This window comes from Rhinolophus sinicus, chromosome 18, assembly GCF_057876585.1.
Source record: "Rhinolophus sinicus isolate RSI-liver-muscle chromosome 18, RSI-T2T, whole genome shotgun sequence".
NCBI lineage: Eukaryota > Metazoa > Chordata > Mammalia > Chiroptera > Rhinolophidae > Rhinolophus > Rhinolophus sinicus.
In genome coordinates, this window is record NC_142518.1 from 111,852,782 (window position 1) to 111,876,220 (window position 23,439).

At 42.5% G+C, this 23,439-nt stretch overlaps 3 protein-coding genes across 8 annotated transcripts in view; 1 reads left to right on the forward strand and 2 right to left on the reverse strand.

Annotated features, from left to right (window-relative positions):
• Positions 1 to 3,386: 3,386 nt before the first annotated feature.
• On the reverse strand, positions 3,387 to 12,950 carry CMC4 (C-X9-C motif containing 4). Of its 3 annotated transcripts, none has more exons than XM_019716076.3 (3): positions 12,812 to 12,950; positions 5,845 to 5,912; positions 3,387 to 3,752 (listed from the first exon to the last, which is right to left on the reverse strand). In XM_019716076.3, exons 2-3 carry the CDS (start codon positions 5,900 to 5,902, stop codon positions 3,604 to 3,606), a joined length of 207 nt encoding a protein of 68 aa, XP_019571635.1. In that variant the 5' UTR covers positions 5,903 to 5,912; positions 12,812 to 12,950; the 3' UTR covers positions 3,387 to 3,603. The 3 variants fall into 3 exon arrangements, with proteins under 3 accessions (XP_019571635.1, XP_074180202.1, XP_019571634.1); XM_074324101.2 differs by lacking the exon at positions 12,812 to 12,950 and adding an exon at positions 6,835 to 7,258; XM_019716075.3 differs by lacking the exon at positions 12,812 to 12,950 and having other exon boundaries at positions 5,845 to 7,258.
• Positions 6,739 to 12,949, reverse strand: MTCP1 (mature T cell proliferation 1). 2 transcript variants are annotated; one of them, XM_019716074.3, is made up of 5 exons: positions 12,812 to 12,949; positions 7,789 to 7,940; positions 7,502 to 7,672; positions 7,369 to 7,420; positions 6,739 to 7,284 (listed from the first exon to the last, which is right to left on the reverse strand). In XM_019716074.3, exons 2-4 carry the CDS (start codon positions 7,891 to 7,893, stop codon positions 7,373 to 7,375), a joined length of 324 nt encoding a protein of 107 aa, XP_019571633.1. In that variant the 5' UTR covers positions 7,894 to 7,940; positions 12,812 to 12,949; the 3' UTR covers positions 6,739 to 7,284; positions 7,369 to 7,372. The 2 variants fall into 2 exon arrangements, with proteins under 2 accessions (XP_019571633.1, XP_019571632.1); XM_019716073.3 differs by lacking the exon at positions 12,812 to 12,949 and having other exon boundaries at positions 7,789 to 12,805.
• Positions 12,951 to 13,487: 537 nt separating the features above from the next.
• The window catches only part of BRCC3 (BRCA1/BRCA2-containing complex subunit 3), a 51,478-nt gene continuing 41,526 nt past the window's right edge, over positions 13,488 to 23,439 (forward strand). The window contains exons 1-4 of one of the 3 annotated variants that reach the window (XM_019716069.3): positions 13,488 to 13,694; positions 14,358 to 14,374; positions 15,164 to 15,218; positions 22,745 to 22,864. In XM_019716069.3, coding sequence (XP_019571628.1) covers positions 13,572 to 13,694; positions 14,358 to 14,374; positions 15,164 to 15,218; positions 22,745 to 22,864 — 315 coding nt within the window. In that variant the 5' untranslated portion in view covers positions 13,488 to 13,571. The remainder of the gene's footprint in view (positions 13,695 to 14,357; positions 14,375 to 15,163; positions 15,219 to 22,744; positions 22,865 to 23,439) is intronic. The other 2 variants (XM_019716071.3, XM_019716070.3) reach the window with 2 other exon arrangements.

Below are 23,439 nucleotides of genomic sequence, written 5' to 3' on the forward strand. Positions count from 1 at the left end.
GTGGCTGAGCTAGCAAGAGTGGATTGCAGTTAGCATGGTGGATCGCGGATCGTGTGGCTCCTGCTTCCTGTGTCTCCAACCCAACCGCCAGTGAGAATATAGTGGTATGACTCCCCTACCTATGGCTCTGTGGGTGTTCCTTTTTGGCCTCACGATATCCTGTGTTCTTATGTGGGGAGCGGGACCAGAGACCCTGCATGACACCCTGTGTGGGGGCAGAGCCACAGAGAGCAGTTTCCAGGCTTTTGGCCTCACGTGGAAAGGTGCTGGCTCAGGTAGTAGATGGCCATCAGCTGTGGCCCTTGAGCCATTGGCCACTAATATAACTGCCGTGGCTGCGTTAGGGAGTGAAGTCGAGAGGGTCGGGCAGATGGCAGAAAGCGGACAGCAGGTCGCATGTCGTGTGAACCTAGCCTCCAGTGAGACTATAGCGGTATGACTCCCCTACCTATGGCTCCGTGGGTATTCCTTTTGGGCCTCACCATATCCCGTGTTCTTGTGTGGGGAGCGGGAGCAGAGGCCCTGCAGGCCGCCCTGCAGGATACCCTGTATGACACAGGCTTTTTAGTCTCTGGAAAGCAGGATGAAACTACAGTTCTCACCTTCCCAGTTCTTCCCTGAAGACCGAGATGCAGTGTTAATCGTGGTCCCCAACACATAAAAAACACTCAGTAAAGGTTAAGCTTCTCTTATGGCTATTTTATTTTTCTGTATGTCATAATAGCTAAAAAGAATAAGGTTTAAGTCAATATCTGCCAATAGATACGGATTTAAACTGAGGCAAATTAAAGATAGGAAGGAAAGATTGATTTGAAGCTTTAAAAGCCCTAAATTAGTACATGTTAAGGGGAAAAAACGTTTAAAACAGTCTGAAACTTCAGTGGTTACCTCAATGAAAATAATTTTGTAATAAAGGACAGGAAAGCAATCTATTTGATCATGGAAGTGATTCCTAATGTAAGTTCTAGCACCACCATCAGTTGAGAATTTTATGTAATTTAGATTTGCATATGATGTAAACATCATTTTCAAATATTAAATTGGTTTCCTATTAACACAAGAGTTCATTTAAATGATTTCATTAGACTGTAACACGGTCAACCTGGTATTTGGACCAAACATCTCTAAGGCAGCATTTCTCCAAGTCTCTCTGAGGAACATTCGCCCTGAGAGACACTGTCTGCCAAATGGGCACACTGGGTACACTTTGGCAACTACTGCATGCAGTATAGTCCTTTCCAAAGAATCCATTCACGTTAGCATATGGAGGGCTCAGAAGTCTGACAGGAAAGAAAACCTGTTTACTTGTGCCTAACCTAGCATTCCCCAGACTTACCTGAACGCAGAAAACTTTTCCCTGTTACAGCAATTCTTGGAAACACTGCGGGGGATGCTGCTTTAAAGAACACTTGGTCTCAAATAATAATGGTGTCTGAACTTCAGGGGCTGTCTCCGTCCATTCCCAGCAGAGTAGGCTTTTTCTAGCTGAAGAGGCAAGGAAGGATCCTCCCTGTTAGGGACTGATTTTCTCTGTGCCCCCCCCTTCATATGTTGAAATCCTAACCCCCAAGGTGGTGGTATCAGGACATGGGGTGGTGGAGCCCTCATGAATGGGTATAGTACACTTATAAAAGAAACCTCGGAGAGCAACCCTTTCCCCTCCGCCCTGTGACGACACAGTGCGAGGTACAGGCCATGAACCAGGAAGTGGGCCCTCACAGGACTGAATCTGCCAACTCCTTGATCTTGGACTTGCCATCCAGCCTCCAGAGCTGTGAGAAATAAATGTCTTGTTTATAAGGCACCCCATCTGTCGTATTTTGTTATAGGAGCTAGAATGGACTAAGACAGGAACCTATCAAGAGTTAGTTTCGGCTCTTGCTTAAAAAGTCACCTTTTTCTTTTTTTTTTTGTGGGGGGGTAGGGCAGACTGGAGTGATGGTGGTTGTAACACCTGTCTGAGGGAAGCAAATGGCCTGTTAAAACTGTCACCCCGCCATCCACTACATAAAGTCACTGACAGATGTCAATGGGCTTCCTTTGGCAGCCTTGTATTAACATCAGGGTCCGTTGTAATAGGCTTTGATTAGAAGGATATAAAGAGTAGGTAAAGCACCTAAGACTTCTAATCCTATTGTTGCTTGCCTTTATAAATACTCTTTTCAGTTCTCTCGTGACCAATTAGGGGTCGTTAAACATTACAAGAATCATTTCTATGCCTTTTCTACCACTCACAGAACAAATATTACATGCCTTCAGGCTAGGTACCATGCTGGGGCTGCAAAAGCAGAAAGACATGCTCTTACCTGCATTTGGGAAGACACTTCACTCTAAATTATTGGAAATACACATGTATGGGTTTGGGTTAGAGAAACCTTAGAATTTACCATGTAATCTAAGAAAGGTATCATGATTGTGATGCTGGAGGGGTCTTTTCCGCTAACAACCTCATTTAACTTTAGTTTTATGAATGGCACTAGTAGTAGTCTGAGCTCAAATGCTACAGAATTCGTTAACACCTGTATCTAACAGTCTAAGAAATACATGTTTCCAACACCACCAAACAATTCCCTAATTCTCAGTGGGCACCGACTTGGGTGTCCTACAAATTTAATTCAGTTATGACACTCCCGACCTGGAGTTAGTGTCAGATACCCCAGATTAAGGGCTCAGTCCCACAAGAATGTCCCCATTTCAGACACCTGTTGCAAGTCTGGGTTGTCACTTGTGCTTCTGACCTACTGGCTATAAATCTGAGCTTCCCAAAGAGCCTCCTCTGCCCCCCACATCCTGGGTTGGATTAACTTGCTAGAGCGGCTCACAGAACTCAGAGGAACATTTACTTAAATGCCTACCAGTTCATTATAAAAATTATTATAGAGAAATATGAACAGCTAGATGAAGACGTACACAGGGTCAGGTCTGGAAGGGTCCTGCTCTCTGGAGCTTCTGTCTCCATGGGACTGAAATGCACCACCCTCTTGGCACACAGGTGCATTCTGGTTCACCAACTGGAGGCTGTTCCAACCCCATCCTTTTGGGTTTTTGTGGAGGCTTCATCGCACAGGATTGATTACATCATTGGCTACTGGTGATAGAACTCAATCTTCTCCACCCTGTCTACCGCCTCCAAAAGTCAGGGGTGGGGACTAAAAGTTCCAAACCTCTAATCATGTGGTTGGTTCACCCCACAACCAGCCCCCATCCAAGGGTTACCTAGGGGCTTTCCAAAAGTCACCTTATTAATGTAACAAAAAACACCTTTATCACTCTTATCAGTTAGGAAAAATCCCAAAGGGTTTTAGGAGCTCTGTGTTAGGAATGGAGACAAAGACCAAAGATATACTTCTTCTAAGTGACAATATCATAAGTACCAAACCCAAAAGTTTCATTTAACAGGTTTATTTTAGCGGCTCAGTTTTATTACAGTCTCCATATTTGTTGGCTCTATTTCTATCTGTTCTGCATAGATGGCATATTTATTAACTTTTATAGTTGACTTTTTCATTTGATATTGGCTGCTACCTGGCCTGAAGAGTCAGGAGGATAAAGCAAACTTGCTTGGTGGAAATGTGGTGCAGCATTGAACTTCTCGGCAGAACTTTACTTTTCTGTGGACTTCAGTGTCAGCTTTTCTGCCTCTTCTTTTTCAAATCCCGAACAGACGAGAGATCTTCCCTTGGGATACCGAGCACAACACTTACGAAGTTCTTGGATGACAGCCTGACACTGAGATTCCCTGTAGTTGTTGGCTGAAAAACAGACAGGCAGACCGCGGTCATGATTTCATAGGACTAAGGCACAGGGAGGTTTAGATCATTGCTTCCCACTCCTTTTCACTGTATTGTTTCTACAGACAGTAGAGGATGTACCCAAGTCCACTGAATTCTTCCTGATGTAGAGACCAGTCAGCAGGTTAATTAGGAAGAAGGGTGTGATTTACAAAGTGGTCAAAAGGTATTTTTATACCTGGGGTGCCAAAAAATGTATACACATGACTTGTATTCATCTTTTATTATCCTTATATATTTATTACAATTTTAATACAGTTTTCCCTTTCTTAAAATGTATGTACATTTTTTTGGCACCCTCTGTATATCATTTCCTTTAAGGTTGAGTTACTAGCTTATGTGCCTTTTTCTAGGGCACATATAAGTGGTTTTTATCCTCACCCCCCTTTTGGGTGAATTAGAAAAATACACATATCATGCATATTATTTTGCACAGTTTAAGGCTTCTGGCTGGCTCGTAGACCTTTCCAACCAAGTCTGTGCCTCAGAGGTTCCCAAACTGCAGCCTCAAGGTCAAATTCAACCCCCTTTTACAGCCCTGAGCTACTAATAATGGTTTTTATATTACAAAGGGTTCTCTTTCTCCAACAAAGACCTCCTTGCCTCTAGCCTAAAATGACTGGCCCTTTACAGAAGACATTTGCAGACCCTGCTATATACATAGACCCCAAGTCAAAGAGCACTTGACCTAAAGGTTCTAGGTCAGCTGCAGTTGATCTGAGTTCCTCGATACTAAAATGGGGTGCATGGGAGTTAGCCCAGAATTGAAAAGACAATTCGGACTAGAAAGGGAACATAGTAGGGTGGCTGAGTGCAGGCTTGGAGCCAGACCAAAGCGATTGAAGTCCTCAGTGTACCCCTTACTAGCTGTGTGACCCTGGGCAAGTTATATAACTTCTGTGTTGATTTCCCCACCTATAAACTGGGGGTCACAGTAGCATCTACCTCATGGATGAAAGGATTAAATGACTTCATATGTTTAAAGCCTTTTTGGCTGTGCTTGTCATCCAGGGAATGTGAAATACTTGCTCTTAGTCCTTCCAAGCCTCAATCCTCCCACACTATAGCAAGGGGGTGCAACCAGCTCTAACTTGATTCTGGTTCTACATTAGCCATTGGTTGCTAATTCAAATTAGTTAGAAATTTATTTGGGAGATGAAATTGATTGTGGAAAAGATTTTTTTTTTTGTTTTCTTAAATTTGGAGGAAGGGAAGAAAGAGATGAATAAAATGGCATTATTATACATTAACATTTTAGATGAGAAGATTTTATAAAATACTGCTTACATCGTAAAAAGAAAAGTCCAAGAATGAAAGTTAAAAGTCAAAGGAAGTATACAAACAAGGGTTTTCTTTGGTGCTGAGTCTTTCGGTGAAATCAGCATTTTTCTTCCTACTTTTTTATATTTTCATGGGCATCCATCTCTATTAGTGTACTTCAGTAATGGGAAAAATGATTTAAAAAGTCAGTTTTCAAATTCAGAGAGTCTAGTAGCTTTTTCTGTTTCTTAGTGCCAATAATCATTTGCTGATTGAAAAAAATAAAATCCTCTGGCATTTGGTCAAATTTATTGGCTGAGTTAAAACCAAGTGGACAAATACCCTCAAATATGCTTTAGTTAAAATTCACTTTTGCCTAAGATAGTTGCTGACTTTGGCAACCTGAATTCCAATTGTATTTTCAACCCCTCCTTCTAACCTGACTTTTAAAAAGTGAGTTGTCAGCCACAGTGAAGTATAACTAACCCATTTAAAAACTAGTCTTTTTTGAAAAGGACTTTGCTCAGCTTGGTAATTTTCAACTCTGGCTGCACTTTAAAGTCACCTAGTTAGTTAGCTTTTCAGACAGATTCCTGCCTAGACCCCTGCCAATCACTTTTTATTTCTGCAACTTTGATCATACAGTGAGGAAAATCTTCAGGATAAGTTATTTACAGAAATAGTACGTTCTGAGAGGAGTTAGTGTTCTTTGCTGATAAAAAGAACAATTGGTCTCTTGTAGTTAGTTCACAGATGAAGTGGAAACAAGAAATAAAAGCCTTGAACGTAGTACCTTGTAAACATTTCTGTATTTCACAGGCTTGTTTCTGGCACGGATCCTTCTGCAGCATATCCAGAAAACTAAAATAAGAAAAATGATTTTTATTTTGTCTTTTATCCATAAAGACTTTAAAACCCCTCTAGAAGGAATTTTCTTCAGAGGCAAGCAGTATGCCCTCCAATTGTTGGAAGACAGTTACACTAAAAAATACTCTTCCCATTCATAGGATGAATCAGCTGTATTTTTATAATATCATTTCATTCAATTTGGAAGATATAAATAGCTTTACATGGAAAAATTTCCCCTTGTATTCAATCAGCTCATCTCGAATACTGTAAACCAATGTCCGGCAAGAGGAGCCGACGCCGCAGCCTGAAGGGCCTGCCCACTGCCCGGCTCTATCAGTCACAAAACCACCCTTGGTAAATGACTAAACTCCTTGAGCCTTTTTCCTTATTTGTGTATAAAATGGGGATCATACCTACCTCAAAGCACTGATGGGAGGATTAAATGTGATAAAGTGCATAGAATAGTGCCTGGAAGGCATCAAGGACTCCTATGTGTGGCTATTATTCCCAAGATTTTTAAAAAGTAAAACTAAGGTTTTTAATGCACATAAACTGTTATAACTTTTAACTCAGGAAATTATCAGGTAGTAAATGCTTTCCTAGGAATCAGCAATATTTGGTGATATTATTACTTCCTGAGAAAGGTGCTAGTTAAGCAGCTAAAATGGTTTTTGGCGCTCTTACAGAAAGCAACTTATTTAAAATATCTGTGACCAGAGAATAAATTTAAGTGCCCATGACTTTGATCAGCAACTTCGAATAAACTCAAGACACAATTTCAGAAAGGAAAAAGGCCCAGGAGCCTTTGTAGCTAATTCCATTAATGCAAATAACCTCCTTTTGTTTTTTTTCCAGAGCCCCCTAAGTTCTCAGTGGATCCAAGTTAGGTCAGTACTGGGATGGGAAACACTGGAGCAAAACCTAGGATATTTACAGGATGGGAGAAGGAAAGGCGGGTGAATTGCTGCTGGGCAAATAAGCGACCAATAGATGTTGATGCTGCTAGGAGCTGCTCTCTTCTCTCTAAACCAGTACCAAGTCCTTGGTGATCAGAGCATCTGTTCTGTAGCGGGTGCTGACTTTTGTGGGATTCATCAGATCCCAGTTCCAGCTGATGATGTCCATTAAAGGTTCTATGGCAATTTCCAAAGGAGTCAATTTCAAGTTATGTATCCTGACTAAGTGCTTTCTGCCTGCGTAACCCTCTCTCTGCAGTTCCACTTGCGGTGGTCTTCATGACCCTTCCTAAACTTCTGTGTTCTTGAGCAGTTTGTCAACCCACTCCCTCCCCCAGGCCCACAGGTGGGTGCACTGCAGTGGTGGATGAAGTGACTGCCATATACTGAACAGAACAGAGCAGCATGTCTTCCTAGAATCCCAGCACCTGAAAGGAAAAATAGAGCATTAAAACCACCACAACCGAATAGAGTGAAAAAGAAGGGGAGACGGGAGCAACCAAAATACATACCAGGTTAATCATCAGGCAAAAGCTTAAGCAACAGCTCCTGTACTCCCCTGACCTGTCAGAAAAAGAGAAGTTTATAGAGTATACTGTTATGAGAGTCCCGACACAATGGAAAATGAGTAAGTGACATGTGTACCATTAAATGATGCTGGATCTGCCACAAGCGAGAGTTGTTATCCATGTAGCGCTCCTCGGGGTAGAGTTGCCACATGAGAGGTAGCTGGGAGGTAAGAAGGTGGCTTGGCCTAGCTGCGTCACCTAAGGGAACCTGAACCTGCTGGATTCGTGCCCTTAGGAAATTCGTGTCCTAATGAAAGAAGTGATCAAAAATAAAATCAAAGACTTCAGGATATTGAGGCTAGTTAGAAACCAAGTTGCTTGAAAGCAAAATCAATAAAAAAGAAGCAAAATGTAAACAATTACCTCTTCCAGGACGGCCACCCACGTGCGCTGGTATTCGTCTCGGTAGATGCCCTCTTGGTGAACCCAGAGGTGATCGGGCGGGGCCCCCACATCCTCTCCTGACATTCTGGGCTTTGAGTTCCAATTCTAGCCCTGCTTTTCTCCACCTAAGCCTGCAGCACCCGCGCACAGGACACAGGTGTGACTTTTGGGGTTTGAATGAACTCACCGGGGAGCAATGTGACCTGGTACTAGCAACTACCAACCAGATCCAAACTTCATATATGTCTACTTGCACAGCCTAAGTGGAACCGAGGACATCTGAAGCATGACACTGAAGTGACACTCAGGCAGAGCCTCGGGTTGACAACGAAGCACTGCAGGATTCGGTTAGGGAAGGAGTTGTGTGGGAATGGAGGACTAGCACTGCAGGAAGCCAGGCAGTGGCCCGGAGTATGCATTCCCTAAGCAGTCTGACAAAATGCAGTCAGCAACCGGCTGTGCACAGGAGTGTGCCTCGGGGCACACTTATTGGGCAGGAGTGCAGTGTTCCTGTGTCAGGCCCCCTTCCAAGCAGTTTCCATTTCAAAGGCAACATGGTGAAGGTTGAATCATGCGCATGGCTTTCTATACTCAAATGAAAAGTTTGTTTTAAGAGCAAATGACCTATTTATCAGTTTACTTAGAAAGCTTATTTACAGCAGCTGGGCATTTCCAGAGGGGGTTTTCATGTTAGGGAAAATATTTAAGGTTGTTTCATGGAATTTTTGAGCTGCAAGAGACTTTGGGGATCATGGTGATCCGAAGCTGAATGAGAGAAAATGATAGTTATCCACCTAAGTTCTTGTTTCATTTTAACAACACTTCAGGATGTCACCGGAGCCCATTTTTCCCCAGAGTTGTGGGTTGAAACTAAGTCCTCAAGTCAGAAGGCCAGAAAAGTCCCTCTGCCCTTTGAAAGCTGTAGAGGAAGCAACCTCCTGGGCAAACTCTCCACATAAGGCAGACTCTCCTCTTAATGGCATAAGGATCCTCCACTCAGCCCTGCACCTCATTTCAGGGCCTCACAATAATTGACCTGCATTTTGCAGGAAGGAATCTGCTGGCCCTGGCTCACAGTGTCACAGCATGCTTTTCAGTGTGTTTCTACCTTTGGCAGAGCACAGATACAGCACGGGGGGATCTGCCCCACAAAACAAAGGTCTCCTATTCCCAATAGGTGGCCATTAGGTGGGAAGGGAACTGCAGCACAGCTTGGGAAGCTGATAAACCCTCAAGCGAGGCTGCCCAGGACAAAGCTAGCCACAGAGAACTGAGCTAAACCAAGCCCTTTTTTCAAGGACAACAACCTGAGTCTGATTCGTTTGTTTCCTTAACACTGTTGTTAGTTTACCTTCCCTAAAAGGAAAGTAGAAAATATCTTTTATAGACTTAAGAAGGGGTCTGACTTTAGCGAACTTAAGAACATCACAGTTGCTTCACCCATTGTACCCTGAATGGATCTGACTCTGAGCCCATTATCGTAAGCTCCCATCTCTCTCATTTTAGATTCACCTAAACTCAAAATCCTTCTCCTTAACCAAATCAGGATTTCTCTCAATGGCAATACCACCCCTCTTGATTTTGCAGACTCAAAACTTACGAGTTATCTTGGACTTCATCTTCTTTAGTTGTTACATCCTAAGCTCCCGTCTCTCTCATTTCAGATTCATCTAAAGTGAAACCCCTTCTCCTTACTCCCAAAGGCAACACCACCCCTCCTGATCCAGCAGACTCAAAACTTGCGAGTTATCTTGCTTGGACTTTTTCATGTCCTTCAGTTGCTACATCCTATCTGTCACCAGTTCTTGGAAGCAGCACTCCCACCATATTTGAGATCAACTTTCCTCCACATTCCAGGCTCATTTCTAGCTCCATATCATTGATCTTGCTTCTCATTTGCCAAAAGTGTCTCCCGAGGCGTCTCTCTATCTCAGTACTATTACAGCACAGTGCAGGTGCCTTCTCTATGAAAACTTCTTGCCTCTTATGACTACTGTAGCATTTATGTCTAAAGCTCACATTTTGGCCTCTAATTATAAATTGACGGCTTATTTCACAAGTCCTGCCTCTCCCCATATACAGTATTATAAGCTCTCCAATAGCAAGAATGATACAGTACTGGGCACCCTAAGTCTCAAATACTAGTCAAATAACATTCCTGTGAGTGGGTGGATATGTATGGTGAGTAGAGAAAGGAAACAGATGAAGGCCACGTATACACGGGTAGAGATTGATACTCTAGGTGTCAGTATTGTATAGCTGTATATTTTTTTTCAAAAGCCATTTTTTCCCATTTAGCAGATACATTTATTCTGCCTCTCCTTCTCCCCAGGGCTTTGGAAAGGAGTGATACAAACAAAAACCCCAGTAAATACTAATGTCAAAATAAAATATATTAAAGCCTGGATTTTGAGTACAAAAGAAATAAGTGTGGCCACTTTGTTGTTGTTGTTGTTAAGTAGAAACCAAGTGTCAAGGGTTTCAGGACATCTCAACCTCACAGATAGGTCCTAAGTAACAACCAACATTACTAACATTTAAATTTGTTTTAAATGAAAAGCAAAATTTTACAGGTTACACTGACATTAAAAGGAAATAATTCCAGTGGAACAGAGAGCAAACAAATTGGAGACGGTGCTCTGAGTTACTATGAATCACTACAAAGAGGTCAATGAATCGTTACAAAATATTCTGAGAAGAAAGGCAGCGTGATGTGCTGCTGTGACCCAAAGGCTAGCACGCTGGGCATCGGCCGGATGAGCCTGGGAACAAATCCCAGCACATGACTCTGGACTTGTGTCTGCCACCACTCACACAGCATGAAGGCCCAGGGAAAGGCAACTGCAGTGATCAAGGGACTGCAAAGCTGTCATATGAACATGAACCAATATCCTCAGCAGAGAAAAGCAAAGGCTGAGAGGGATTAAGAGAGAAGCCCACAGAATCTCAGGTTATATGAATGGGACACCATTTCCCTCAATGTGATTCTTGGAACACTTGCCCCTAGCTTTTTCCTTGGTCAAATAAGTTTGGGAATCTTGTAGAGTCATAACACACATTAACATAATACAAGCTCTGGCAAGTTATGTAGTAAAGAAACTTTATTTCGTTTAACATTTCCCAAATTTATTTGACTAGAGAACATATTTCTGCACATGCCACTTGTTCACAAAATTCAGGATCCCTTGAACTAAGCTGAATCTTTTAAAACCTCAAGATAAACTTAGGTACAAGGTGCAATACAATACACAGAACTTAAACATGTTCCACTCAACTCAAGGAATACTACCAGCTGCAAATTGACAGGAGTTCAAAAAAGTGTTTATATAGGTTTGTCATCTATGAAGGCACTAAAAGAGATTGTCCCCACGGGAGTCACCTTGATGCCACAGTCAGAGACCACACTGGCCTAGATTAATTTCTTAGTAAGGCATTTTGTAAATTATATTTTAAACGGATGATATACAACATAGAAGGGCTTCTGTAGGTAGTAATCTAAGTAAGACCATTATTTTTTCCTTTACAGAATGAATTATTTTGTATCTTTTTAAGATAGGATAATTTGCTTTAATTTCCAGGTATTTTAACAGTTTTTAAACATTAAGGAGTTGAATACACTTATTTCTTTTGAAGTCAATTAATAAACTCATCCAATTACCACAGTGAAGTTACCAAGAGCGTAGTCCCTGGGGTCAGCCTGGCCTGTGTATGAATCCTGACTTTGCCACTTACTAGCTTTGTGACCCTGGACAAGTTAACCTCTCTACATCTCAGTTTTCTGAGGTATAAAATGAGAACTAAAGAACATATTGATCATAATAGTCAGCACATAGCACTTCCTGTATATATATATATATTCCTTTAATCTTAATAATCACCTGATTAGATGGATACTACTATTTCACCCACTTAAAGATGAAGGAAGTAAGGCACAGAGAAGTTAGATAACTGGCATGAGGTCACACAGCTAGGAAGCTTCAGAGACTGTGTCCAATTGGGGCAGTTCACATATACAAGTATATACATGCTTAGTAGATTGTCTAGCACATAATAAGCTTGCCATAAATGTTAACAGTTTTTTTTTTTCTACTCCAACCAAAACTTTAGAGCTGTAAAATGCAGCCATGATCATTACAAAAGGTAGAGAATGTCATTCTGGAATAAGAGATTAACACCACCAACAAACAAAAGTTGTTTTTCTTCTTGAAGGTGCTTAAAGGCACTTTATAAACTCAAAATATCCCATCATTAAACATAATGAGAGGAACAGCCATCCTGGCCCCATGAGGGCAGAGCATACTAACCACGAACAGTAATTGAAAATAATATATGGTGCAAAATTGAAACGTAAGAGAAAATTTAGATGGGTCCAATGTAATTGCACACTTGAAATTTCTACCAAGCTTCATCATTATCAAAATTAATCATGATAAGATGTGCCATGTGGTCCTTAAGCGTTAGGTAGAAATGGATAGTTCTATTGGTGCGGGCCGTATCTGTCTGGAGACCTGGGTTGGAACTGACTTGGGAGAAAAGAGCAAAGCATCAACACCTCTTCAAGTAGAACCTTGGGAATGTTCCCTTTCCAGTACTGCCATGTCTGCCTGGCTTCAAAACGACACAGGGAATCGAAAACGGGATCAAACAAACATAAACACTGATGGGCTGTGGAGGCGGCACGGCATATATTTTTCTTTGATTTAGAATCGTTCCTAAAGTCCACGTGATTCCTAACCTTGGGAGTTGGAAGATCTGGACTTTGACATACGTCAAAAGGAAATTACTTTTACATATAATTTCACCACGTCTGATATCATCAAGACAAGGAGAGCCGAGGAAACTTGTGATATGCCAGACCTTGAATAAAACCTCAAGTCCCCCATTCCCCTTCCTTGTAACAAACAGATACTTAAAAGCCTTTGTAGAAAGTAGCAGCAGCCAAGCTTAAGAGTGATACTTTTTCAGATACAGTATAGCACTGCTTCTGCAAGAGGTTACTCACATGAATATAATGTTTCTTGGGCTAATTAATCCGCCTCTAGAGCAGCGAGGCTAAAACTTCCAGGTCCCCCAACCTGGGTCAGTCAAGCCGGGATCGGGACGTGAGCCCGGAACGAGGCGAGGGGCATCCGGGGCCGAGGTCACCCGAACCGAAGTTATGAGGCAAGGGCCGGCAACCGGAAGTGGTCCAGGGAGAGTGGTACAAAATTCAGGGGCCGTAACTTGGAAACAAAACAAAACAAAATAAAACCTTAACTATCTTAGGACCGAATTTCAAAAGAACGTCACCCTGGCTCAGGAGGCTGGCGCGCGGCGATGCCGCCTCAGGGCTGTCCCCAGAGCTTGTAGGCCGCGCGTACGGCTCTCCTCTGCGGGCGGGCAAAATGGGCGCCGGCGCTCGGGAGGCGCGTGCCCGGGCGCCCGGGCGCCGCTCAAAGACCACGTCCGCCTGAGGCCAGAGAGCGCCGCCTCACTGCCGCCCCCGCCGCCCGGCCTGACGCCCCGTTCGCGGCCGGCCACCGCCCTCCACCCTCCGCCCCGACGGCCACGCCTGCCCTAACCGGCGCGGGCGTTTCCCAGGTGCCGCCGGGCCGCCCCGCCCCCGCCCCCAAGCTCCGCCTCCGCGCCCCCGCCTGGCTCCCGCCCGGCTCCCGCCCCGCCCGCGCTCCCCAAGCCCCGCCCCCGCGGAACCCGCCCGCTGGAGCTCCGGGTTGGCCAGGCCTGAGTGGGCCCGAGGCGGACGAGAGCAGGATCGGACCAAGATGGCGGTGCAGGTGGTGCAGGCGGTGCAGGCGGTTCATCTGGAGTCGGATGCTTTCCTGGTTTGTCTCAACCACGCTCTGAGCACAGAGAAGGAGGAGGTGATGGGGCTGTGTATAGGGGAGGTGAGTAGGTCAGTCACTTAAGCTTGGCTGCAACCCTGCTGAGCAGTCCCAGCGTATCCTCGGGGTGGGTGCGAGCAGCGCCCAGGGCTACGGAGGCCACAGGCTCTTAAATCCTTGAACAGATCTTTGGATGGTCCTGTCGCGGGGGTTCCGTATCCTCTGGTTGCTTCTCGCTTGTTTAGCTTCCCGCAATTTCCCAGCGTGCCGCATAACCTTGGGAGCAGGGGAGAGCTTGCTTTTTCTCTTGTAGGCTCTGGCCTTTTCTTTAGATCCGGAGTTATCACCCAAGACCAAAACCGCAAGTCAGGCCAGAAAGACATTATGACATAATAGGACATCACTGTATTAGGAAGCAACTGACCACGGTTAGGGCCCCTTGCCTCGCCTCCAGTTTTCTCTCTGGGATGCATTTTAAGTGTATGAAAAAACCTAAGAGAGGAGAGGGTTTCAAAGACGCACAAGTTTCTGCTGCGTCAAGTGGTGCAGAGGGGCGAAAGAGAATGAGGAAATAGAGCTTAGTCGTTTACAATCCAAAGTAACAATTCTCCAGTTTTTCGTGCCTGTGTACAGGAACAGATGACCTAATTTTTGTATAATCTGCATCCATGTACGTCAAGTAAGCGTTATATGATCAATAATGTTTTCTGCTTTTTCCCACTCTAGTTGAATGATGACACAAGGTAAGACTATATTTGTTTACTCATATCTTTTGGTCTCTCTGTCATTAACTCACAATTATGACAAGTTTGGCAGTATTGTGTACGGGTTGTTTTTTAAGTTACCATCATCAGTCTGTAGCTCCTTCAGTGATACACTTTGAACTCTATCCCAACCCTGAAGGTTGGTTTCCTCCTTACCAGTAGGATTTTCAGCTGAGATAGTAGGACCTTATGTGAAAAATGTGGTTGAGGGAGACAAGATCGTGAGTGAACCTGTGAAAGCTCTTACAGATAGAAGTTTGTTGAGTGATATGGCGCTATTATTTTCCCTTTTCTTGCTTGATGTGTTTTATGTTCTGTCACCCCTGAAATGACAATGAGATACTGGTAATTTTCTTTGTGGCAGATATTATTCACATTAAGAGACCTTTCCCTCTATTGACTCATTCTGCCATCTAAATTTGCTCCTCCATCTCCATGGCTTTCTGCCTCTCCGCGGAGAGCCCTACAATGATCTCAGAGATCCCCAGTAGCTGGAATGCTTGAGGTGGGAAAAACTTTGGGTTATTTTTATTTTAACTTCGAAACATAGCAGAATGTATACTTCTCAGGCCCACCTCCTTAATACCCAGGATTCTAGGAGTTTAGCTTTGCCCGTGAAAATGTTACGCACTCAGCCACATGTGCATGTGTTCCCGACTGCTTCTAACACATCTACGAGCACAGCTCTAGCTTCAGTTTACTTTCCCTCCTTTTCCTTTGTGTCTGCTAAGATTTTCTTCCCTTTTTTTCCTAATTTATCTCCAAAAGGAGTGACTCCAAATTTACATATACGGGAACTGAAATGCGCACAGTTGCTGAAAAGGTATGAGTGCTAGAATTTTGCATGATGGAAATTTGCAGTTGGGGAGGGATTTCTGTGCTCTGTTTGATGAACTCAGTGAGGGATTAATCTGGTTTGTGTAGGGCCACATTTATGGCTGGGTGGGGTGTTCTCTCTAGTAAAATCAGATGAAGAATCTACTCACTGGGAATGGGACCTATGTTTCTATTCTTTGTAGCATATTATTACTCCTTGATCAAGATGAGTAATCAACTGTCAGCTCTCCTCCTTGCTGACATCTGCCTGTTTTCTGGCTGGTTCACGTCATTGTTATCTTTTTATCCCGAGTCCCAATATCTACTCGGGTAACCCCTCTCTTCTTGCAAGCAAACTATCCATAGCTCATAGTTCTTAGCCGACCCCGAGTTTCTCTTTTCTGGTATGCTCTAGCTTTTATGGTCTGGTATAATGCTTCTCAACCTAATTGTTGTATAGGAACAGTTAATCCCCCCATATGGTATGGACCAATGCTTTTGTAAAAGACAATAAAAGTAAATTATGTCCTCTTCTCCTGCCAAGCAGATGATTTGAGGTGATAACAGCTATAGGGCAACAACTCCATGTACCTATTACCCTTATATACAAGCTTCTTCATGTTCACCACTGCCTCTTTCTTCCCATATCAAGGAAAGAAGTCCACTTCCTATCCAGAGCTGCAGCTTCTTCACAGACCTTGCTTATCGAATATCCTGTCTCTCTTCTGAGTCTTCAACCTTTTCCTGCCATCTGGCTCTTTTTCCCTTGGGATAGAAATGTACCCAAATTACTCTCATTTTCAGAAAGGAAAGAAAAATAACTTATCAATCTTGTATCTTCCTGCGCTCACTATGATACCCTTCCTTTAATAGCCAGACCTCTTCAAAGTATAGGCTACAACCATAACTTCTTTACCTTCTCCATTTAAACCCACCAAGGTCTGGGTTCCAGTTCCACCTCTCCAGCCGCCTCCTTATTGCTACATCAGTGGATTATTTCTGGGTGCTGATGTTAATCTTTCTCTTTGGAACTCAGAACAGTTATGGGTTTTTTTTTTCGTTTTTTTTTCTGTGTCTTCCAAGAATGTCATCCTAGGCAGCATTACCTAACCTATGGCTTTAGCTGCAACAGACATTGAGGTTAGAGAGATCTGCCTTCAAATCCTTTCTCTGATACTTTGTGTGACTTTGTGTTACTTTACATCTGCGAGCTTCACTTTCTTTATCAGGGATAGACAGCCACCAACCTCATATAGTTGTTGGGAGAGTTGGAGTTGGGTAATGTATGTAAAACACTCATCTGTGAAATGGGAATAACTATAGTACCAACCTCACTGGGTGATTGGGAGAGTTAATTTAACACACGTGAAAAGCACTTTTAAAAGTGCCTGATGGGTGGCTGGATAGCTCAGTTGGTTAGAGCAGGAGCTCTGAATGACGCAGTTGCTGATTCGATCCCCACATGGGCCAGTGAGCTGCGCCCTCCACAACTAGATTGAAGGACAACGACTTGGAGCTAATGGGCCCTGGAGAAACACACTGTTCCCCAATATTCCCCAATAAAAAAAAAATTTTAAAAAGTGTCTGACACATGCCAGGTAGCCAATAAATGTTGGCCATTCTGACTGTTGGTCATACTTTGTTAATACTCAATAGATGCTAGTTAGTATACATCCCAAGCTCTAGAATTTCAGGCTCAACTGTCTGCGGGACATCCAAGTTTAGCTAGACACAGACATCTTAAACTAACATGTTCAGAACCAAACCTTTCTTTTTCCTCAAACACACTCCTCCACCATTCCTCCTGTCACAGTAGTTCCCAAGCCTGGCTGCACCTTGGAATCACCCAGTAATCTTTACAAAATCCTGATGCTGACTCAGTTGGTCTGGGGTGAGACTTGGGTGGTAGAATTTTGAAAAGCTCCATGGGTGATTCGAATATGCACCCAAGTTTGGGAACCACTCCTGCCATTTAGAACCGTTAACCTAGATTGCTTTCGTATTTGTTCCCAGTGCTTCATCCCAACTCCTGCTACCTTATTTGAGGTCCTTGTCATTTCCTTCTTCGAATGCTGTGCTAGCCTCTGCTCTGATGTCCTCGCCTTGAGTCTCTCTTACCTCTAGTCCTTTCTTCTGGTAGCTTAGGATGTGATCTTTTGAGAACATAAGTCTGGTATACCTCCGCTTAAAATTCAGTAGGCTTTCCATTACTTTTAGTGAAGCATTCAGGGCCCATCATGATCTCATTTGTTTCTCTCCTTACATTTCTTTACATGGATCCAAGTTGTAACCATGGTAAATTATGTCAGTTTCCAGATAAGGCTGTGTTGTTTCACTCCTTGTATCTGCTGGGTGTTATGCATGGACTGCTTCCCTCTTCTTTTCTGCTAGGCTAGCTCCTTATCCCTTGCAGTTCAGCCCAGGTGCCGCCTGCCTCCTTTAAGAAACCTGCCCTGACAGTAGGCTAGGTTGGATAGCCACCTCTGCCTCACCAGCTCCTTGAGCATGTCTATTACAGAGCTTGTATGTTGTCTTGGAGTTGTTTACCTGTCTCTTCCTGGACGTGACTGCTGCATCAAACACATGTTGTATAGATGAATGTATCCCCTACAATGGGAAATTAGTGTTACCTGCCTGTTACCCATGGAGAGCCATGTCAGGGGGTGCAAACTTCCTTTAAAGGGCCAGATGGCAAATAGTTTTAGCTTTGTGGGCCATGCAGTCTCTGTTGTGGTTACTCAGCTCTGCCATTGTAGCACAAAAGCAGCGATAATACATAAACGAATGGACATGGCCAGATTTGACCCAAAGGAGGCCAGGCAGGCCGGCCCTTGATCTATACCAAGACACAGGAGCGAAAGGAACCAGGTTTTAGTACTTAAATTCCAAGACTCAAAAGGTGTACGGGCTGATGTACCTAAGTGGGAATATCTTATTTCTTATGTGATTATGATCATAGCAGTCTTCCTCAGGCCCTTCAGCTTCCTGTGGCTTTCAGGGACATCTGTCAGTCCTTTGAGGACTTGATTTATGCTTGTTTTTCATCTATTTCTGGGCAGGTCTCACACCATCCTGTCCTGAACTGCCCGCTTCTCTTAGGCACTGGAACCTTCTCTGACTAGAAAGAGGGAATATTCACCCTTGGTATCAACTCCTACTAAAATACATTTCCAATCTTAATGGCATAATTTTATTTTTCACGAGTCTATCCATCTTGAATTCTACATCAATTTGTACCATCCAAATGAGATACTAAATTTCATGAGTTCAGCGACCTTCTTTTTAGTTGGTGTTGGCATGGCATATCTTTTCCCATTCTTTTTATTTTTAGCCTTTTCTGTGTACTGATATTTAAAGTGTGTCTCCTTTCAGCGGCATAAAGTTTTTTTAAAAAAAGGCAGTCTGATAATCTTTTTAATTGGTGTATGTAGTCCAGTTACAATCAATGTAATTATTGACACTTGTGGGTTATAGCTGCCATCTTTTTGCTTTCTGTTTGATCTACTTTGTTTTATGTTTTCCTCTCCTTTCTTACCTTCTTTTGGATTAATCAGATGTATTATTATTCCACTTTGATCCTCCATTAATTAGCTGTAACATGCCTTCACTTTCCTTTTATCCTACATGCTACAATATACATGCTTGATTTGTTAGTCTAATGCAAATGACTATTTTACCATTTCCCTGATAATACTAGGACCCAAGAACACTTTAATTTCATTTACACACTCCCACCTTTTGCATTATTGTTCTCTTGCATTTCAGTTCCATGGGTATTTTACAACCCACATGACATTATTGTTACTGTTTTGTATGATTACTATTCATTTGTATTCAATCACATATTTTACCCTTTACAGTGTTCGTCATTCCTTCCTTCATATCTGGGATTTTCCTTCTGCCTGAAGAACTCTCTTTAGTATTTCTGTGCTGATAATGAACACTCTCAATTTTTTTTGCATCTGAAAATGTCTTTATTTTGCCTTTATTTCTGAAGGATATATTCTTTGAATATAGAATTCTCAGTTGGCAGCTCTTTGTTTTTTGCACTCTAACACGTTACCCCATTCTCTTTAGGCTTTGATTGTGTCTGTTGTAAAGTCAGCTCTTTGTCTTGTTTCTCCTTGGAAAGTCAAGTGTCCTTCTATCTCTGCTTTTGATTTTCTATATTGTATGCTCTATGCCTGCCAGACACTGTACGGTCCCTGGGGATAAAAACACAACTAAAACATGTTCCCTGCCCTTGAGGATCTTACATTCTAGTAGAGGAGAAAATTCTGTCAACAAATAGAACACAACATGATATAAGCTCTAGCAGAGATGTGTATGTGTATTATTTTTAAAAGGTAGTGTAGGAAGGGAGAATGATTAATTCTTTATAGGATGAGCATTTAAAGGCTCATCATAGGGAATTTAAAGGCTATCAAAGAGTTCACCAGATAGAAAAAGGCGTGAAAGGGTACCACATTGCAAGCTGAAAAGCCACCTGGGCACAATGGCTGCTGTATTGCAAGTGTAGGTCTATAGCTTACTCTAGAAGTCTCTCAGATTTTACCCGTGTCCCTGCAACATGTGGCAATGCCATACCTGTCTTTTCCCCTGAAACTTTGGTACCATTTCATTGTTCTGGTTTGGACTCCTCTGTCTTCCTTCCTGGCTCCTCTTATTGTATCCCCTCCTTAACATTGGTACCGCCTCTTGGTTGAGGCCTGGACCTCTGTTCCCTCTCCCCACACTATTCCTTGCCTTTATTTACATCCTGTCATCCCAGATCAGCTCATCTGAAAACATGCTCATCTTTCTTCCTTTCTGATCCTTTCTAAACTTAGATCTGCCTCCTGTGTTTTACCATTGTAACCTTGAAACTTGAGAGTCCTCTTTGAAAATTTCCTGTCTTCTATCACACATGGTCCATAAGCTACCAAATCTTGTGGATTCTTCCTTCTTAATGAATCTCAGATATGTTTCTAACGTCTCTGCCATCCACTTAGTCCAGTACCTTATCATTTTCTGACCAGGCTACCTGAAATAATTTCCATCCAGTTCACCCTGCAGATCATGGCTTGGCATTTGAGGGCCTGCACATTTTTATTTTAATCTTTCTTAGCCTTACTATCTGTCATTCCACCTCAAGTTCTGTATTTCAGTTATGTATTTAAATCACTAGGCCAAATTTTCTCCCAAACATGTCACTCACATCCATTTGGCATCTACAGAAGTTCTATCTACACACACACATGCACACACACACACACACCGAGAGAGAGAGAGAGAGAGAGAGAGAGAGAGAGAGAGAGAGAGAGAGAGAGAGAGAGAGAGAGAACGAGAACACAATCAGGAAATACATATGAAGGTCTGACAATTAAGTTCACGAACTCACCCTGGAAAAAGTTCTACGTGCCTCATTGCTGAATATCATTACAGTCACCTTTGAAGTACTCCCCTTGGGAAGCTATGCACTGACACCAACGCCAGCACCTAGTCCACCCTTCAAAGCAATTTTGGAACTTTTTCTGGAATGGCCATCAGAGCTATCATCTTATTACCCTTGATGTCCTGAGTGGCATCAAAATATCTTCCTTTCAATATTTCCTTTATCTTTGTTCAGGTAAAGAAAGAAGTCACTGGGGGCCAGATCAGGTGAGTGGGGAGGGTGTTCCAATAGAGTTATTTGTTTACTGGCTGAAAACTGCCTCACAGACAGTGCCGTGTGAGCTGGTGCATTGTCATGATGCAAGAGCTCCTTTGGGACCATTTTTGCACACACCTTTCTCATGCCAAGATTTTCAGTTAAGATTTTCCTAACTTTATCCATGTTTACTTGGTCTGGTCTGCTTCTCGCAGTCAGCCGATGATTTTGATGCACAATTTGACAAATATTGCAATGTTTTCATCAGTTCTGCTCATCACTGGGTGCCCTGACCTCTTTTCAGTGACGTGTTCTTTCCCCTCAGAAAAACGTTTAATCTGTTTGTACACTGCTGTTTTCTTCATGGCGTTATCCTCATAAAGTTGGACTAACATGTCCCTGATTTCACTTCCACTCTTGCCAAGTTTAACAAGAAATTTAATGTTTATTGATTGCTCTAATTCAAGCTCAGACATTTTCACGATGGCACACAAAAACTCACAACAACAATAACGAATACCACTAAGCAAGACACCACCACACATCGAACTGAACACAGCTGTGAGACACTGATATACCAAAGTTATGAAACCTTACCGAGCTGTTTGGACAGTGCTGCCAATGTGAGCACACGGTGGCAAGTTCGTGAACTTAATTTTAATTGTCCGATCTCGTTTACCTTTTCTATTTTTTCCTAATCTAAGTGGCTCCTTTCCTCTGAGCTCCTGTAACATTAAATTACACAATATTTTAGTGTAGTTTTATGTGTGATACTTGGTGCTCGACCAAACTTAGAATTTAGGACCCTTGGATTATCAGCACTCTGACTTGTATTCTTTTTTATTCTTAAAATTTATTACGGTGACAATGGTCAACAAAACTACATAGATTTCGAGTGTACACTTCTATAATACATCATCTATATATTGCATTATGTGTTCATCACCCAGAGTCCGTTCTCTGTCTGTCACCATACATTTGACCTCCTTTACCCTCATCTCCCACCCCCCACCCCCTTTTCCCTCTGGTAACCACTATACTGTTGTCTGTGTCTATGAGTTTTTGTTTCTTTGTTTGTTTGTCTTGTTCCTTTGTTGCCTTCAGTTTTATATCCCACATATGAGTGAAATCATACAGTTCTCAACTTTTTCTGTCTGACTTGTTTCACTTAGCATAATAATCTCAAGATTCATCCATGTTGTTGTAAATGGCAATATTTCATCTTTTCTTATGGCCGAGTAGTATTCCATTGTATATGTACCACATCTTCTTTATCCAGTAATCTATTGAAGGACATTTTGGTTGTTTCCATGTCTTGGCCACTGTAAATAAAGCTGCAGTGAACATCGGAGCACATGTATCTTTATGGATAAATGTTTTCAGATTTTTTGGGTAAATACCCAGGAGAGGGATTGCTGGCTCATATGGTAATTCTATTCTTAATTTTTTGAGGAACCTCTGTACTGTTTTCCATAGTGGCTGCACCAATTTACATTCCCACCAGCAGTGTAAGAGGGTTCCTTTTTCTCCACAGCCTCTCCAACACTTGTTATTATTTGTCTTGTTGATTATAGCCATTCTAACAGGTGTGCGGTGATATCTGACCTGTGTTTTTGTGTGTGTGACAGTGTCTTGCACATAGTTGTGAATCAAATGATTATTAGTTGATCATTCAGAAAGTGCTTTCTTGATCTAAATATTAGCCTTTGTGTTTTTATTTTGAAATGGTCATGTTGAGGTTGGCTGTCTTTTATTTGAGACATCCTATTATTCATGAGACAAATTTCAGTTTTCTAAAATGGAATCTCTAACCTGATAATGCAACACAGTGCAATTCTGTAATTCCAGGGAGCGATGGTATTGGAGAGAGAAAGAAGTAAACATTTTTGTGGCTTTTCTTTTAGGTTGACACCGTCAGAATTGTTCACATTCATTCTGTCATCATCTTGCGGCGTTCTGATAAGAGGAAGGATCGTGTGGAAATTTCTCCAGAGCAGCTGTCTGCGGCCTCAACAGAGGCGGAGATATCCTTATTGGTCCATAAGACGCTTTTCTGTGCTCGGGCTTCCAGGCCAGGTTCCTCCTTTGGTTCCTTTAGCCTACTTTAGGAGATTTCACCGGTTTTCTTCCTGGTGACTCTTTCCCAGTTTACCTATTTACCCGTTAGATCCAATTGGTTTGTTAATCAGAATTTTTGTCCGTTTGTCCCTTTGAGTGGCTTTTATTGGAAGAATAAGAAATTTTTAACATTCATGCTTTTAAATACGAAAAGATCCCAGGGTCAGATCCTATGACAACAAAGATTATGGGGAGTCCCTTCCTCCTTCCTCCCCTCCCTGTTCCCCTCTGCCTCCCCCACCCGTTTTCCTAATGTTTAATTTCTAACCTTTTTACTGTCTTGGTCTCTGTCATTTGGAAAGATTCTCTTTTGAGGCTGCCTCTCAACAACAAGAAAAAAACCCTGACAATACTGAGAACTGAGTGCAATATTCCATGTTAACTACAACCAAAGAATAATCACATGGCTCATTTGTTTTCTATGGTCTGACCTCCATCCCTCAGCCATAGCAAATTAAATTTGCATCAGTAGTTTTAGTAA